The following is a 20291-nucleotide window of genomic DNA, read 5'->3' on the forward strand; positions in this document are numbered from 1 at the left end:
ATTTAAGATCTTGACACTTAATGGGTAGAAATAATTGTATATGTAAACAAAAGAAGTAAAGAACTAATTCATTCAATTGAAGTTATTGCTGTGACCTGAGCAAGGCATGACTTCTGGCCAAGTAAACTACTTCTCTATAAACAAAAACCAAAACACTGCAGACACATAAACCTAACAGCTATTTTACAATGCCAGCTTCACATTAATGAAGCTAGAAAATTTAGAGAATAGGAAAAGTTATTACTACACACTACAGGAATAAGTATGGTTAATAGTTTTGATTTTGACTCTCCCTATGGAATGAAGCCTGGGTCTGACCTAATCAGTGGGAATCAAGGCAAGTTTCCAATGTTAATTGTTTTCTGGGTAGAAGGAAATCACATTCCTATATACTTAGGATCTTTATAAATCTATTTCAGTATACAATGTGAATAATTTTCATTATGATGAAAATTAAATAACAATTCTAGACTGTGAAGAAGACAATATTTTCATTTTTTTACATTCTGTTTAATGATTTTGAGAAAATTTCTATCTAGATCAGTATAGCATAGATTGATTTTAAGAACCATGTAACGATACATAAATCCCAAACAATCAATATAAACTTAAATTCAAAGTTCATTGCTCCAAGATGTTTGAAGTGCACATACTTAGTAAGTAAAAGTGAGTGTGATTGAAATTCTGCCTCTCCTCAAAGAGAATCAAATGAAATAAATATCTGTAAAACTAATCAGGAATACTCCAGATGCATTTAAGCATGTTATTTAAGGCAGAGCAGTTAATGGTACATTTAGAAAATATGGTTTCTGCTGAGATGTCTGGAAATTTCTGGCAGGGAAGGACAAAAAAATCTTATTCTTAATAGAAACGACATCTTCTATTCAGGATAAGCAAAGATGGGGTAGCTAGTTACAGTGAGAATACAGAAACTTGATAGATTTGTAAAATGACATCAACAAAACCAGACCTAAAGCAAGATTAGTTACTATCATGTATGAAAAAAAAAAAGAAAAAAGAGAAAAGTTATTCACAATAAAATTTTGAGGAGCTAACATCAAATTCAACTCTACAGGCATAATAATAATAAAATATTCCATGGACACCCCAACAGCCAAAACCTGCCAACAGTTGGGGCAAGAATTGACACTATATTCAAGCTTTTGAATTTCTAATTGTAATTTTAATTTGTGACACAGTATAGACTTCTATCACAGATTGAATGAAGTGGTCATAAAATTTTAATTGGAAATTGGAAAAGATATGGTTAAATTCACCATATCAAAGAGCTTACAGAATGTATTTTTGTTGAAATCAAAGATTTTTTAAATTTCCATCATTCAATTTTCTTTCAAGAACTCCAAAACAAAACACAAAATAGATAAAAAAGCCTAAAACATGCACAACTTTTGATTTGTCATATCAAGGAATCAGAAAAATTCTAAACTTTAACTTACCCCATTGATACTAATTAAGAAAAAGCAATTTATACAAAGTTTTAGTCCTCTTAGCTCCTTGTTAAAAAACCCCAAAACAGAAATCCAAAACTTCCTTTTGGTAGCATGAAAATTTATAAAGGTTCTCAAAGTAATACCTAAGTTACTGCACAAAACAAAAACCAGAAAGTCCTTATGGATGACAACAGTGTCCTACCATTATACAGCCACTAAATTTTCAGTTATATTAAAACGTAGAGCATTGCAAATTCATGTACATGTATCCTCAAAAATGGCATATATGAAAGCTGGTACCCAGTGTTCTATGAGTTCTTTAAGTATAGTTTAGCATAGTGATATAAATTTCAGTCAAAGTTGACATCAGCATGGTGTTATAAATTTCAGTCAAAGTTGACATGAAAACAACATACCTATTTTAGAGTGACCATAGGTAAAGAGGCAACCATCAGCACCACTGACAACACCTTGTATAATCTCTGTCAAACTGCTGGAACATAATTCTGTCTGAAATATGAAAAATATTCTCTGTTTATTATTTATGACCTGTTGATATTTGTAGTGTACCAAACATCTTGGTTTTCATAGTACATGTAGTAAGAAATCTAATAGTTGCCAAGAATTCAAGTTCATTGACAATTACTTCATTCAAATCACAACTCATACGTTACGCCAGAGCTTGCTGAAACTACGCTGACTTTTTGTATTGCGCTAGAACTCTAACAAATAGGCTTCTGGAACAGGGTTATGTCGCTACAAGATTGAAGTCATCACTACAGAAGTTTTATGGTCGTCATCATGAACTCGTGGATCGTTATGGTGTATCCATCAGCACCATGAAAACTGATTTATTCAACAGGTCATAGTTTTCCTTTCCTCGTTTGTGTACCCCAGACTTGACTTTTTATGAGCAACTCGGCGGGTGTTTCTGGAAAAGCAGAGGACGCTTACCCTACCGGTGCACCTGGTCCATGCTCCCAGTTTATAGTGGAGTCCGAGTTGCTCATTTACTTTTGTTACTTTGTATGTATGATTTTAGTTACTTTATGTTCTTTGTTGTGTATGTCTGTTTTCCATGTCTGGTCTTTGTCCCTGGATTACATTCTTTTGATTACCGCTATAACCTTGGTTCCCTTGATTACTCTTTGATAAATGTTGGTTGGTGGCCAGGATTTAAATTCGGAGTTTTTTAATGTCCAGCCATAAAAAACTCGTATTTTCTAAGAAATCATCTTTAATCATAGGACTAAAAATCATGAAAACCAACAAACTCACGCTTACCTGTGAGTCATCAGGTGAAAAAACTGCATCGAAGGCAAACATTTTAGGTGCTGAAGTTCTTCTGTGGGAGGAGGTAGGAATTCCACTAGCTGTTGGATCAAAAACTGTAATCTGTTTTCTACGGGGATCGATGGACAGAAAAGATGTTCCTTGATCACTGTGATGGGTAGACGGACATATCTTCAGCATGACCTTTACCTTACATTAAGAAACAAGGTTATTGTTAATTATAAGAATACTTCTGGTCATTAATGATAGAATTATAGAAATATGGTCCATGGAAAAATGACAGTATAAGAAAGGCAGCAAATGTATAAATACCAGTGTTCAAAGAAAAAACAGACTCAGGTCCAAAATCATGTGAACACAAAATACCTTTTCCAATTTAAAAATATACCGCTTAGGGTGCATTTCTTGTCATTCTGATCATGTTCATGAACATTGATCATTATGATCTTGAAAGCCATTCACTTCTCATCATGAATTTGCAATAAACCATGAACAATAATCTTTTTAATTCAAACATGGCTGTCAATCTTTTATTATAAAACTACTGGATGAAAAAAGTTAAAAAATATGCCCTAAAAACATTTATTTGACATTGTTATACTGTTATATGGCTCTCCTAACAATGGTCTATTCTATAACAATGAAAATAAAGGATCTACCAGTACATTGATCAGGAATCCACAAATAACATTGTTAGTTTCTGATGAAGACAATTAATGTTTTTGAAAAGGTAAGATTATTTTTTACCAACATGTTGCATATAATGTCCAAAATGATATATAGTGGTTGGCATATTTTCTTATTGTGATCATGATAAAAACAGATCAAGTTCAGGATCCAACTACCATATACAAAAAAAAAACCACCCTCAGTAGACTGTTTTTCCATAAGGTAACACTACTCAAAACCATAGACTACTCTTTAAACAATTACCAAGATCATAGATTGTAAACATATCAACTAAATGAACATATCATAAAATTATTTATAAAACAACAAAAAGCAAGAGGCTATCACTGACTGTATTACCAATAATCAATCAGTTCATAAAAAGTTGCATATCCTTAAATTTCAAAGACTGCATCTAAATGAACATCATTTCCCCATACCAGAAATTATAGTCACAAATGAAAACTGATAAAATATTGATAGATGGAATGTTCAACAGAACTACACAGCTGAATATAGAGTAATTAGAGGACAATTATATTTAACAGTCTCCCGGGTATAATTGTATTAATGAGTAAATATGCTGCCTGAAAATATCCTCCAGTACTTGTAAGTTGAAGACATAGAGTTTTCTATCATCCCATGAGAGCAATATCCTGGCTCCATCTTTTGTTAGCTTTTTATGATACTTGTCTTACCAACTCAATTTTTCCTGTGTTATCTGATTTTTATGTATGTTCTGGGACAAAAATTTGCATTACAATAGAGAAAATTAATACCAAAACATGAATTTGGCAGATATTGTCTTATTTTTTTTATCTAAAAATGATACACAAATGATAAAACTAGTTGTAAAATAATGTACTTCAGGATTCAATAAAGTTTGGGTCATCGTAAGAAAATAGGGCTTAGACATTAAGTAAGGTATTAAGACCTCTCTTAAATATTAAAACCCAAACAAAATGCAGATATACTTCCAAAGAGGTGTGAAACACAAGGTTTTTTGTACAGATTGGAAATAGGATGACTTAAAATCATTAATGTTGAATTGTCCACTGTCTACAATTTAAATAATTCCAAACAAATTAGAAACACTTATTAAATAAAAGTCCCATTGACAGATGGATGTAGATTAAGGTGCATGGTATTTCACAAATCACAAAAAAACTTATAGCCACTTTATATGATGTGTATATAATATTGAACTTACAAAATGATGATGTAGAGAAAATTGACAGATACTGCAAATATGATAAGGATAAGAAAGGCCTGCTCATAATGTACTTAGTAGTGTTCCTCTTTTAACAATGAGTTCATAAAACATTGTGATTTTGAAAATTATGTAATATACATAAGAGTATATGGAAGCAGAGATACAGTATGGCATTAGAAGATTACTATAGTTCAACAATCAAAGCAATAATATATTATTTTACAGTCATATTTACAATAATTCTTGGTATGGTACCAGTAATGTAATAATTTCAAAATGTATACAACAAAAAACTATTGTCAGTATGAAAGGTTACCTATTATTATATATTAGAAGAACTTCTCAAATAAATGCAAAATTTTCATCAAATACTTAGATGCTGTACTGAAATCCATCAATGCAAAACTCTGTGAACAAACAAAACTGATATGCAAGGAAAAGTTCCTTCACAGCAAAATCTTTGAATTTTAGAAACCATTTCTTGAATTAAAAAAAACATTAAGATTAAGTTCTACTTTCTAAAAGCTGTAAATAACATAAGTAAAGTACACATTAAATTCTAAATTCATAGTAATTAAAATATGGAATTCCCTGATAAAAAAAAATGCAATGAAATATTAGAAAGTAAATAGTTTTCATGTGCTATATTTGAAAGAAACATTAAAATGATTCAATAACATTAAAACTAACAGCCTACAATCTAGCATTATGTCCTTAGTGGGATCCTTTACACAAAACTTTGCCAAAGCAGTGACTCTGATAATATAATGCTAATAAAATAGATTTGATATCTTAATTAACTGGTTTGTTTATAGCATTAGTTTTGTATCAAATGACACCAAAACACATTAAATTGATATCATCTGTATTTTAACAATAAACAACAATGCAGTAATGGAAAATTGAAAAAAATGAAAATGAAACAATCATCAATTTTTATGGAGGCCATGTGACCTGGAGAAACCAAGGAAAAAGGTGAAAAGTATGGATGATTCACAGAGAGTTAGTAGCTATTAGAAATATATAAAGGAAGGTTTCTAGATACCTTAAGCTTCAAGTAAGAAAATGTGTCAATTAAAATACTTATGCATATGCATCATTTTCTTGCTATCAAATATACTGACAGTATTTTCAAATAAAAGTCAGATTAAAAGACTACAAGGTATCTTCATGTCTTTTGATGATTACTAACATCACCAATAATCAATTTAAAACTAACATCTTAGATTTTATCAATTGTGAAAAAAAATCTTTGTCAAGTGTTTTGACTCTACACTCAAGCTAATGAAGTAGACTTAAAAAGTCCATGAAATGTTTATTCTAAAGACCTAATCTGTAACATTCTCCATGAGTATCATTATAGATCTTAGATCAAATCAACAGACTTGGATGCTTTAGTTAAAGAAGTATGGCCAGACACCTATGGATGCTCAATAACATCTATAGCCAATCCATAGATAACGACTTCTGATAATGTTAAATCTATAAATATAAAAATATTTCTGCATCCATAAATACAAATAAAGCTAACTTAATCCTGGAAGGAAAAAAATTAATCATAGATATCTTTATGACTTCAGACACCAAAGATCTAGCATTTTATCTAGCCATCATACACAGCAAGGGCTAAATTAATTCATTTCCACAATAACCCATGTACATAGCCATTTGGTCAGATTCATCCAAGCTTTTCTTCATGCATATTACAGTCTGTAACACTAGTTTTATGGCTTGTATTAAGTATGAGATGTTTGGACTTCGTGGTTATTATGTCTCTGTATAAATAAGAGATTTTTACAGTCTACCATTATAGCCTTTCATGAGACAGTTCTATATTGAAGAGATCCTCATATGAAGTGTAAAAAATGTTTTATCCCAACAGACATAATCACACAAGACCAGAATTATCTTCTTTTTTTTCAAATGTTGATCATGTATCATTAGGTACTCATTACAGCTTTACAATCCCCCTCTTCAGTCTTGGTTGTAACATCTTGAAGAAAAGTGTTGTACTAAAACTTGTCCCTTTGGTTTTAAGCAATGACATTAACCCTCAAAATGCCCCTAAATCAGACATAAACCCAAAAAACAATGTAGAAGGTAATGAAAAATAAAACTATAATAATGGGTATTCTTTTCAACAAAAAGTAAAGAACAATTTCAATGATACGCATGAATGAAACTTCAATAACCACTGATGGAATCATCACTATGTTGTTTTAGGAGGAGATACCATTGACCCATTTTACTGTTAATTGTCCTATATCTCAATGTTCAATCTTACATTTTTTCTCAACTTCAAATAAAAATGTTAGAAATCAGACAGACAAGCAATCATAGAGTCTCTGTTGACATTAGCCTATAGCCTTATTTTACAAATTCTCAGTTTTGAGGTGGAGAAGTTAACAAGCAACAGAGTTGTTGGTCTCCAGATAGCCTGACTATAACAGGCAGATCAAGGCAGGAGATATCTTATCAGGGGACATAATTATATTAGCATCTTTAATAAAAATGTAATAAATATTAGAAATCTGTAGCATCTATTTTGAAAGGCTGATCATTAAAGGGGAACAAATTGATTCATCAATATCTTTGGAGACTGGAAGCTTCTTCTGAGTTAACTTTACATCTATAGTTTATGTTTATTGTCCAGAATCTAACTGGTGAGACCAATGGTTGAATGGCTCCTGTCAAACAAGGAATGTTTTAACTATAAATATTTAGTTAAATCTTTTTGTATTGACCACTTCATGAAAACTAAACGAAAAATGAGCAGCATTCTAAAACATTTAAGATAAAATTACAATAGTATGAATGTAATTGCATGGTATTTTACAACAATCGCCGGAGTGTTTCTGGACCTTAGGATAAACTGGTACCAGACATAAGTCTGACAGAGAAGTAGATATATATTCCCTCTGTGACAAGAAGGTAATTGGGGAGACAAAATGAAAAATAGATCATTAATGCAAGGATAACCACAGACGTAACTTGTCCCAGAGAAGTAATCACTGGACATTTCATAGGAAATATAGACATTGTTCTACTAACTTAATACACTTACCATAAACTTTATGTATTGTAACAAAACCAACTATTCAAATATGAAGCATGCCAGTAAATTCAACTTATGTTCACCAGACAAGAGAAGCATACCACCAGTAAAATTTTGTCGCAGTCAAAAACAGAATGAGGTGTGGTGTAAAATGTTTTTGCCTTCAAGACAAAATGATTCTCACCTTTCCACATCCTGGATTCTGGTTACGTCCGACAGTTCTTAGTAGACAGGGAGGGGCAGGAGGAGGATTGGTTCTCACGACCTCATAGAACTTTGTCGGAAAGGAAGGAGCATCTGGCTGGCTCGTTTGGTGACGTCTTTTCTTCTTTCCCAGCTTCTGAGCAGCTCTGTAAATAAGAACAGAATGAAAATGCCATTAAATTGTGTGAAGTTAATTCTGCTGATAATGTTTCCATGTAATGCTAAAATCTGTGCTGAAATCATTACCTCACATCAAACTATTACTGAAATTAATCAGCTAACAGCTCTGTGATGTAATTATTATACACATACCAATTTGTTAATATACTCCATATGTTTTGTAAATATTTATACCAAACATTAAAAATATATACATACAGCGGAGTTAAAACGATAGTAAAATAACAAGAATTTGATGCCAAAATCTTCTCACAATTTCTACTAGTTTGTAATTAGTAGCATTTACTACAATATAGCTATCTGAACACCCTAACATCCTCTTAAGTACAGGAAGTTATTTTTTCAGGTAAAAAATAAGAAAAATAAAATATCCTTAAATGACTTGCAGCTAATAAAAATGAGGACCATCATATGAATTATATACATTGGACAATTACATGTACCTTTCAGTAAGAGAGTAGCCTTTGTCAATAGCCCTTTTACCATTATGACAGAATATAAACAAATAAACTTGGTCCTTGTGACTACTGTTGCTTACATAACACCTAAGATAATCCTTCTGACATATAATTTATCAGCTGGATGACTTTCCAATGCAATATTGATGAGAATGTTACTATCTAAATGGTCTTGGCTTTTAAACATTAATGAGAAGCTTGCTAACTGATTACTTAAATGAAGTAACATTGTCCTTATTCACATTAAGCATTGCCATTAAATTTCACTGGTAAGATAAAATTTAGCTGCTACTGCTGACAAATATTGAGTTAAAGCATTCCTACTGGAGGTTTATGCCATCAGTAAATATTTTCTATTGAGGTTCTGGATTGATTATCTACCTATTTTCTTGTAGTTAATCTACAAAATTTGCCAGAGGTCACATTACACTAGTTAAGTCCTTAGAGAAAGAAGAGTAGCACAGAGGTTACATTACACTAGCTAAGTCCTTAGAGAAAGAAGAGTAGCACAGAGGTCACGTTACACTAGCCAAATCCTTAGAGAAAGAAGAGTAGCAAAAGAACCTCACAATATAAGATTTTAAGAGACCCAGGCAGTTCCTATGATATCGGTGATGGTACATGGAAAAAGTTATCCCATGGAATTTTTAGTTTCGAGGTAATGTTTATATAATATATAGTTATGTCAAATAGTACAAAGATTTTTTCAATTGACAATGAATAGCTCAGAAAATGATTTTAAAGTTCCCTAAGAAAGCAACCAAATTTTGTATAAAATGAAAGAGTTGTCTCCCTTTTTCAAAATAATTTCAGTTCTGTGCAAGTTATTTCTCTTAATCCATTGCAGTTAATCAAAAACCAACATTCAACTTTGAGAAACAATGCAAAATTTGTTATGTTCCACCCACTGCCTGGTTTTTGCATGGACATCCCCTTAAAAAGATATGTTTTGTACAGAAAAATAGGTTATACATGTCAACCTTTGAACGTCAAAGCCATTTCATAAGTATAAAACTCAGATCAAATAAAGAAACTAAGATTGCATAAGTACATCTTTAATATTAAGATTTTTCAATGAAAGTTAAATTGAAAAGATGACAACTGTGTCCAAGTATAACATGCACTTAACAATTACTATTTAGATCTTTGGTATTAAACAGTTATAAGACTATGAGATAAGACCTCCTCCATTCCAGAATGTGGGAAATGAGCACACTTTTACCCATCAAAGGATGATAATTTTTCCTAGGTTACATGTATACCTCACCTCCTGTTGAACCTAAATATTTTCTTCTCAAGATGTTGTACACCATGTTTTAAAAACATTGCAATCAATATGAATATTCTACTCATTACACCACAATTTCCACTTGTCAAACAAAATTTACTTCAATATATCTCAGTTCAACTCAACTATTGCTCAATTTCCTTAAACTATAGCAAAATGCATGCTAAACAGTACATGTATTGATTGACAATATGAAAGTCGTTTTCTCTGATTGATGAAACGCACCCCTGATTACCAATCAATCATGGAGACCTTCTTCATCAATTCTTTCTCTTGTATTCAAAGAAGACAGTCCTAAATTCTGACGACTTTTTGATGACATGTTTTAAATGATGTTATTGAAAAAATTCTGATGATTTTAATCATACAGCAATGAAACTAGAACTTGTAAAAGGTGACATATAACCAGCACTTGATTTTGTTCAACTAAGCTACTTTAATACTGTAAACTTATAAATATTATGACAGAGTGAAATAATAACTTCTATAACTTCAGACAATAAGTAAAGAAACATATTAAGGGGGCTAATATGGAAACTCCTGCCCAACTCTAACAATAAGCTTGTGATCTTAATCATTTTCCCTCTAACCTCAAGTCACATGGGAAAAGAATTTCCCATGTCAGCACTTTTGACCATTTCTCTCTTGAGCAACTTTGCAGTTGCTAATTTCAAAATGACTCAGAAAAAAATCTTACAGTTCAGTGGAGCACAGACTTTTTGGTCCTTGTAGACTAATCTACAGGACCCTATGAGGTTGATACCCTAATAACCATGACATAGATTCATGTTGTTAACAGGACCAAGGTGATATCCTACAGGCCACAATGTAGATCCATAGATACAGTGTCACTGTTGTATAGTTTTTAGGAAGAGACCACTAGGGGTACCAGTAAACAACAATGACAAATGTAAACAAATTTCATAAAAAACCAAAACACCTATGGCTATTAATGCCATTTTAGTGTGTGCACGAGTTTATAAAGAATGAATATGTTTAACTATAGCCTACATTGATTACCATAGTTATGGAACATCTATTGTTTACAGCTAATCAAGAAAATAAATAGAACAGCTGTTAAAAATCCAGACTGACCACAACTACAAATAACTGAGAAAACATAGTACTCTGACAGTACATAACAAAATGTTACAAATTCATGTGACAAAGGAAATACTAAACAGAATGATCTTGTTTGATGTTTTCTCCCTCCCTGGGTCCAACTTAAAAGTGCTTCTTCTGAAACCATATAGATATGAACTATGGTATGTGGTTTTTGAAACATGATTCAGAAATGCTTGGAACAATAAGAAGTATTTTTTTCATTTGTTTTGTTGTTGTTGAGCATTTTTGGCCAAGGAATGATGAATTACTATATTGCAGTTAACCATCTATCTATAGATATTTCATCCCACATTTAAAGACAGAATAAGTAGAACCAATATGTGCTAGATCATTGGAAGCAAACATCCTACAATTCACTTGGACATTTAATTTGTCTAAAGCCATTCAGGCTTTTTACATGACAGAAAGGTATGTGCTGGTACCTTTTAAATTCTCTTTAAGATTTTGCAGCAGAGACTGCAACTAAAATCTGGGAAACCTTTTGTGGACAAGGGAAAAATAACCTGAGTAAACATATACATTGAACAAGTTATTTGAAAGGAAATGTTGGAAGAAGTAAAAGTTATCAAGTTTTTGACCACTATTTGTGATAATGTAACATTGCAACTACTGAAAATTCAGGTAGGGAGAGGCACATATATCTACAATAACAGCACAGTTTCAAAACAGGATATGAAAACGTGTATAGTATACCACACATCATTAATGAAGGGTCATATCTAATACATGTACAAATGTACTCATACTCCCCCTTCTTTTCTATCAAAAATTAAGGATGTCAAAATTACTCTTTAGCATATAAAACTAACTTTTCATCCCTCAATTCAGTCTTCAAGAATATTCTTTTTTTTTTTTTTTTTTTAAAGTCAAGCACATTCTAAATTTTCAGTTTCTAAACATCTATTGAAATCCAATGATGGATCTTCAATATCAGGACTTAAAGTGAAGGTAAAACATGAAGGTCCAATGTATAAACTGACAATTTTTTTAAAAATACTGAAGTAAAATATGACACACAACTATTGCAATTAATAAGACATACCTGTAATTTCTTGGCAGAGTGTGCATATTTCTCTGAGACATAACGATAAATGAGGTTCTCACAGCATCCCTATTTCCCTAGAGTATCTTACAACATCATCAGCCTAATATACCACACAGTAGGCTATCTTCAAACTTATGGCCATTTTTATAGATTTTCTCCATCACTTCAAAATTCTATCAACATTGTATTTGTATAAAGTAAACAGTACTAAAGCATTAGAATGGGAGTATTAATTGTCATTCTAATCACCAGTCAAACTATTAGACAAATTGTCCCATACTTGGCCTGTAATGAGTCTTTGAGATACTCACAACAGCTGCTGATATGATATTTTCTCCCATTGTATTTCAAAGAATTTTTTCAATTTGGAGATTTAAAAGCTTTTAAATATAGAATAAGAATGGTTAATAAGTTTTATTCTATGTTATTGATAATTCACTAAAAGAACAACAGAATGAACAATAAAATGTAGTCAAATAGTCTACCTATTTAAAACAGTATCATGTTACCCCATATTCTACAAATGAAGAATCCATAACTCTACTTTAATCACTAGAAGAATTACAAGTCTTGAAGACAAACCAGAAGCAATGCATATCCTAAAGTTATAAGTGCAAAGATAGATTTTGTTCCCTTTGATTCATACATAAAGAAGGAATGTTTTGGATTTTTTGCCAGTTTATGCCTAATGCATAAACAATCTTTTATAAAGTTGTTATTCTTAATCTGTAGCAACATCTAACTTAATACATAGAGCCATCAAGGAGGAAGAGGGAAGAGCCGGAGGCTTTGGTCTGTGGATCACTACATTTCCAGCATACAATATAAGAAATTCTCTCTGAAATCTAGATTATCATTTATGTATCCACTTGTTATATGCTTATCATACAATACTCTTAGCTACCCTTGTTTATATGACACCCATAGAGGATGATTTTTTACAACAAACAGATTATATTACATTGGTATACCTTTTCAAACTTTGATCAAACTTAGCAAAAAATTACAAAGCATTAATATGAATGATTGGTGTTTTTTGTATTCAGAAACCACTGGGCTTATACCACAGCTGGTAGACCAAGGGTTTCTGAAGGTACGCACCAGCCATTTAGAAAGACTTGTATATAGTAATATAATAGTTAATTAACTTAAATTTGAAGTATAGCAAACTTGAAACTTCTAAAACACTGAGGCTTTATTTCTTGTATTGCATTTCTTAAAGAGCATAACTCAGAAACATTTTCCCTTGCAAAGGACATATGTGCTCTGTATGTGATTACCTTTACTCACAACTGCCACATGCACCCTGTATGTGATTACTTTCACTCACAACTGCCACATGCACTATGTATGTGATTACCTTCACTCACAACTACCATGTGCACTCTGTATGTGATTACCACTCACAACAGCCACATGCACTCTGTGATTACCTTCACTCACAATGGCTGCATGCATTCTGTATGTGCATACCTTCACTCACAATGGCCAAATGCACTCAGTTTGTGATCACCTTCACTCACAATGGCCATGTGCACTTTGCATGTGCATAACTTTACTCACAATGGCAAAATGCACTCTGTATATGATTACCTTTGCTCACAACAGGCTGCATGCACTCTGAGATTACCTTTGCTAAAAACGGGCTGCATGCACTCTGTATGAGATTTCCACCAGTTAACAGCTCATTTTTTTATCTGATTTTAAGTTATGACAATCTATGTCCAGCAAATACTGGACAGCACTCACAATCAATACTAATTCATTCATAAAACTCATTTATGCAAATGCTAACCCCTTTTCTTCTGAGGAAAGAAGCTTTATTTCATAGCTTTATGTGCCATTTCCACCAGCAGTTGCAGTTTAATGTAAAGTAACATCTGTACCTATACAACTTTGGGGTAATACTAGAAAATCAAGCCTTTAACTTTTCTGCCATAGCAGGGTTATACAAGTTAAATCTCAAAATGCGAAAATGTTCACCAAAGACAGAATCTAGACGCGGCTTAATTAAATAGAAAGAGAAATATTAAGTAGAATCAGAGCTTTGTCATTATAGACATTTGTTTCTTATAAAATGCTAGCAAATTAATAAACTGAGGAATATATTAATATGAAATGGATTACAGTCTATAATGCAAGCAGTGTTGTTGATTCCAGTAGAAATGTTGCATTTGATAATTAAAGTTTGTTTTATGATAATGGATTGCACAGGGTGTGGATGAAATGTAAGACATTGTGTCATTTGTCTCCACCTTTGAACTGATATCTAAAAAAATCTCCTACTTGATAAAAACCTTGTGCTTCCAACAAAGAATTTACCATTTACTGTATAAAATACACTTTTTCAATTAAAAGCTAAGTGTAAATACATTGAACTGTTATGAAAACAAAGTTATCTATAGAAAAAGTACTCAGGTACACCTCTACATAATTTATCATTACACATATAAGTGATACTTGTGTAGATATATGATAAAATTATAAATGAAAAAAAAAATAGAGTTAAAGACACTCAGCATAAGGAGCAAACCTCTTCCTTGTATTTTATTATAAAGGCATCCAGTTTGCAGATTTGGAGTGCTCTAATAATTAAAATGAAATTCTGTAATGTAATTACTAATCAAGCTGACCTTTATCAGTGCCAATGTTTAGTAATATTTCATTACCTATAAGGTCTACTTATCAATCTAAGTTTTCTAAATCTGACATTTTAATCCAATTACATTGCATGTATACAAACCATGTAATACTTAAACACAATTTAGTGCAAATCTGCTGGATATAATTTAAAAGTTTGTGGTTATTACATCTAATACAAGTCTTAATCTAATTTTCTTGCTACAGAATTAAATTGTAAGATGCACATATTTTACAAGGAGGAAGCTGTAACTTCATCAAATTCTTAAATTCCAATGCAGAATGTTAAACAGACAAGATGCTGTCAGCCTCATTTCCATAAATGTAGAGCTAACAATACAACTGATAACCATCATGACAGTTCTAAACAACAGTGATCCATAACTCACATTCATCATATTAGATTCACTGCTTATAATCAAATTCTGAAGCAGTCAACAAAGTTGAATGCCTGTTGAATACATATTTTAGTCAAAGATTTGGAAAATCAAGTGAAACTAAATAACGCAAGTGACATCTCTTGAGAATAACCAAGAACTTGAAACACTATTCAAGTCTTTTAAGTGTATTCATATTTGGTATCAGTTTTCCCATTTTTTATTTACCTTATCCACAATGAGAGTAATAGAATAAACAAATAGAAATTTGTATTTACAATTATTTGTATCATCAGTGATTTAGTTTATGTAAAGGTAAAGAAGTTTACAATATTATGTTGAACATCATACATGTTATACACTAGTATTTAGTACTTCTTTTTATGTTTGAAAAATGATTTTGGCTTTACCTTATCACATTGTGAATATCCATTTCAGCCAACCAGCTCTTGATTTGTACAAATGGACAGCCAACATAGTTGTGTGAAATAAATTAGTCTGATCTGGTTGAATAATTTATAAATATGTAAACAATGATAAGCAATGTGTTATTCCATGTTACATTTATCACAGTAGTACTAACTTCATTAGATCATAGTAAAGTGTTAAGAGTTATGGGTCTCAAGATACTTTTAACCCTGTTTTATAAATATTGGGCTTTTACAATGCATTAGTGTGATAGGAACACTATGGGATATATTTTTCTGTCTGCTATTATGTATAAAACAGTAACAAATACTGATACTGCTTTCTTCTAATAATTTCATCCTACAGAAATAATATTTTGGAAGATAACATATTTGAGGAGCTATAAACAATAAGATAACCTAGATCTTCTATCAGTATATCTCTAATCTTCCAACACAATTTCCCCTTTCACCCTAAATTTTTAAGTCTTTCGACAATACTTTAACCACATACCTATGACCATATAAGTAGTTTTCTCCCAGCACCCAAACAATCTACAATAGTAGAATAGAAAAATGAAGAAAAAAATCTTCCACAATATAAAAAAACTTTGGTTCCACAATTTTGCATCTTCTGTACCTACGATATGGCTTCCCACCATGGCCCACTAACTCAACCTTTCCCAAAGCTAGTCCCTATGATATAACCTCCAAACTGGTCTCCTAACTCAACCACTCCCAAGGCTAGTCCCTATGATATAACCTCCAAACTGGTCTCCTAACTCAACCTCTCACAAAGCTAGTCCCTATGATATAGCTTCCCATCCAGGTCTACTAACTCAACCTCTCACAAAGCTAGTCCCTATGATATAGCTTCCCATCCAGGTCTACTAACTCAACCTCTCACAAAGCTAGTCCCTATGATATAGCTTCCCATCCAGGTCTACTAACTCAACCTCTCCCAAGGCTAGTCACTATGATATATCTAACCATCCAGGTCTACTAACTCAACCTCTCTCAAGGCTAGTCCCTATGGTATAGCGTCCCATCCTGGTCTACTAACAACCTCTCCCAAAGCTAGTCCTTATGATATAGTTTTCCACCCTGGCCCACTAATTGAACCTCTCCAAAGGCTAGTTCCTATGATATAACCTCCAACCTTATTCTCCCAAGTCTAGCCCCTACTATACAACCTTCCAACCTGGTCTCCTATGTCAAATTTCTCCAACTTCAGTCTCCAATCTCTAAAAAACAGCTGTCAATTGCCTGTCCCAAGAACGACGACTTTCCATCAACAGGCCCCTATATCACATGTCACCATGACCTTTATAGAGTGCCCTATATCATAAACTTCTCCTATTATATGTGACCATGACCTTTGATATATAGTGCCCTATATTATATATTTAAATTAAAATATACTTATTTGTATATGCATTATAAGTGTTTGTTTAAACCCTATATTGTTTACCCTATATCACACCTCTAGACTACATTGCATATCTATATCACACCCCTAGACCTATATCGCATACCCTATATTGCACCCCTTCATGAATTATACTTGAAGTATAGTTAAAATATATGATATAATGAACATGACATGTCAAAATCTGTATAACATGTAGTATCAACCCTCGACCTATATCACCCCACGGACCAGTGGCCCTTGGGGTGATATAGGAATCTCAGGTTAATACTGCATATAATTCAGATTTAGACATGTAATATTCAGTATATATCATAACACCTTCTCTACTATCATATATGACCATGACTCCATCTACAGTCCCTTATCATAATTTATTTTCTCCAATCACATGTGACAATGAATTTCCGTCTCAAGTTTCCCATATTTTAATCTCTTTAATCCTATCAAATGAGATCATAACTTTCCATATCTTTTCTCCTAAATCAAAACTTCTTATCACTATCACATGTGACAAAATCTCCATCTATAGTCCCCTATGTAATAAATTCTTCTCTCCTATGTACCTATAACTTTCTTCTGTGTCCTAAATAACAATCCAACAATGCCTGTCCAAACATCTTGTTGAAAAGGTAGCTGATGCCAGGTGGACCACAGAACATGGTCAATAGACGAGAGAAGTTAAAAATGAGTGACATTTTTATGTATATAACATAAATATTAGAAATCTACCAACAACATATCTGTACACAAAAAATGTACCTTCTGTCATAAACTATTTACCCCATACTGTAATGAAGAAATGCATTGTGGGTACCTTGATGGATGTTAAGTGTCAAAGATCAAATGAATTAACAATGTTTGGCACATATACAGGTCAGAAATTTTCTCCATTATCTAGTGGTATTTTTTAAATGAAGATGCACAGTAGAATCCAGAAGAGCTGTCAGTTAAATGGTTTGTAAAGTTAAACCATATGCTGCCTACAATTCTCTCCTGTTGTTTACCAATGCATCATTTTATGAAGGAATTAAGGAGGACAAATCTTTTTTCAGACAGGAGGGTAATGTAAACAGCAACTTACTGCATAACTGAAATGGTTAGAAAAATGTGACAGGTAATGACATGATGACTTCTTAAATGTGACACCACAGGCAGACAAACATCTTGAGTGCAAATTACATGCATAAAAACAGCAAGAAAAATAGAAGAAAAAATGATTGAAAGGAAGAGCATTATGTTAAATCCAGATGGGACTCAAGTGTTAATAAAACTGTCATTCCTTTATTTTCAGTAACAAAGCTTGAAAATGACAGGTATCTTAATTAAAGTTAAGATATTGCATACAGGAAATAGATTGTTATTCAAATGGGTCATCCATCCCAAGGGTAAACAAAAATATAAGTCAACAGGATACTTTTTATTTCTCAGTTCATTTAGATTGAAAATATACATACAAAGTTCATATTCTGATGTTCATGCATACCAAGTTTTATAACAATATGACCTTAAAACAAGAAAGCTATGCACATTCTACATATGTGTTACTGTCTTACTGACCAAAAAAGCAATGCTGGTAAAAGTCTGCACATGATTAATTCAAATCCAACTTGAGCAACAGTTAAACTTGTTGAGGAGCAAGCAACAAAATATTGACATAAGAAGTAACATAAGAACTCATCTACCATTAAAGGAAAATACATCTTCTCTATTCCACTAGAGAATTCAAAGTCTGATTTTACCAGAATAAAGGCGCCATAACCAACCAAAAATCAGGCTTTGTTGTTTAAGATTGTTTAACAATTAATTAAGTTGTCAAAATTACCATTTTCCTTTTAACTTTATTGACAAAAACACCAAAAATCAATTAAAACAGAGGAGTATCAGATTCTGAATGGTAGAAAAGGAAATGTAACTGTCAGTGAACCCAAGAGTGACCAATTCATTCCAATACTGTCTCCGATTTATATACCAGTTGCTCTTAATGTGCTGAATTGGTTTTTGTCTCATTAAGTAGCATGATGAACTCTATTTCTCATCAATGTTTCGGAGAGATATGCAAAACCACATTATGCTTCTACATTTGAAGAAAGTGATTTTTTTAATTGATTTTTAATGTGACTAATAAAAAATTGTTTCCACAGCTAAATAAAGTTTATATTGTTTAAAAGTTCCTTCCCAGTTATTCCTGTCTTTTCCCATGTTATATTTGATATAAATGAACCAGAATATTCTATAATTTGTTCTTACAAAATGCTACAATTGAAATAGTACCATATCCCTACTTAAAAGCTTTTCTAAAACTATAAGATCCTGATATAGTTCATTGATTTTTATTTTCCATCATATTTAATAAACAGCTGAGTTTGATGTACCATATTCCCAGCCTGACAACTTCTAACATTAAATGGTTCTTCCATGCATACAAAATATCCTACCCTATAATACATAAATGGTCTTCAAAAAATTTATTATCCAATTAAATGGTTTTCAATAAAGTCAACTTTCTGCATACCTGATTCATGGAATTAAATAGCATGAATAATTGATATTTGTTTGCTTAAATGATTGGAATTAGTCTTTTCATTGCAAATCAGTCACAGCAGTGTTATAAATTTCTGGATTAGTGGAGGAAATGCTAAAATCAATATATGAATAGTAGTTAAAGGGAGATAACTCTAATTCACAGAAATTTCTAATTATTCTGAACTTTTATAGTGCAGACCAATGCACCCTTGAAAGACAACATGTAATTTAGATGCAATTATGTGTTATACATTTCAAATTGCTCTGAACATAAAAGAAGATAATTGTTGAGTCTGGAATATCTAGGTTGTCAAACAATTAATAGAATTCTCCCAACCAGAAGTGAACAGGAGTAAAGACATAAGTACAACGTTTTCATCAACATTAAATATATGCTGTTTATTTCATCCAAAACACTCCTTTTATATAAATAATAAGAAAAAATGAATAAGGATAGGGTAAATAGGGTTAATATTGTACTTCTTTAATGGTTATTTAAATGTAATTTTGTCTTTTCCTTGTTTGATGTATGAAGTTTTGACAAATTAAACATGAATTTAATCAATATCTGTTTTTATATTCTCACTACCAGTAAGTTCATTTAAAAAATATTCTGTCTCTTGACAATATATGTCTTTTTAAAGAGAGAAATAAAATTGACATGAAGTATGATTGGCAATGATTACTAACTGTACAGTTTGCAAATTCCCATGTAACATCTGTTTTGTGAAAAATAGACTTAGAATTAATCATTAAACTCACAAGGAACAGTTGTTAAATTAGAATTCTTCTGTCATCAGTCAGAAAATGTGTTGTTAATCTTAGTCAGGAGGTAAACTCGGACAAAACAATTAAAAAAATTACAGTACAAAAAAATATCCAAATGTAACTTGTTTTCTATTTAAGTTGAACCAATAGGGTTTTGGTTTTG

The 20291-nt window shown here is 31.9% G+C and overlaps 1 protein-coding gene across 8 annotated transcripts in view; it reads right to left on the reverse strand.

Annotated features, from left to right (window-relative positions):
- Positions 1-20291, reverse strand: part of LOC148623853 (uncharacterized) — a 74675-nt gene that overhangs the window by 18461 nt on the left and 35923 nt on the right. For all 8 annotated transcript variants that reach the window (XM_088566085.1, XM_088566084.1, XM_088566083.1 and 5 more), the window contains 3 exons: positions 7866-8031; positions 2736-2933; positions 1868-1961 (listed from right to left, as the gene is read on the reverse strand). In XM_088566085.1, the coding sequence (XP_088422211.1) occupies positions 1868-1961; positions 2736-2933; positions 7866-8031 (458 nt within the window). The remainder of the gene's footprint in view (positions 1-1867; positions 1962-2735; positions 2934-7865; positions 8032-20291) is intronic.

The sequence above is a fragment of the Perna viridis genome, chromosome 2, assembly GCF_037379345.1.
Source record: "Perna viridis isolate PV_CMFRI_1.1 ecotype Kerala chromosome 2, ASM3737934v1, whole genome shotgun sequence".
NCBI classification, from domain to species: domain Eukaryota; kingdom Metazoa; phylum Mollusca; class Bivalvia; order Mytilida; family Mytilidae; genus Perna; species Perna viridis.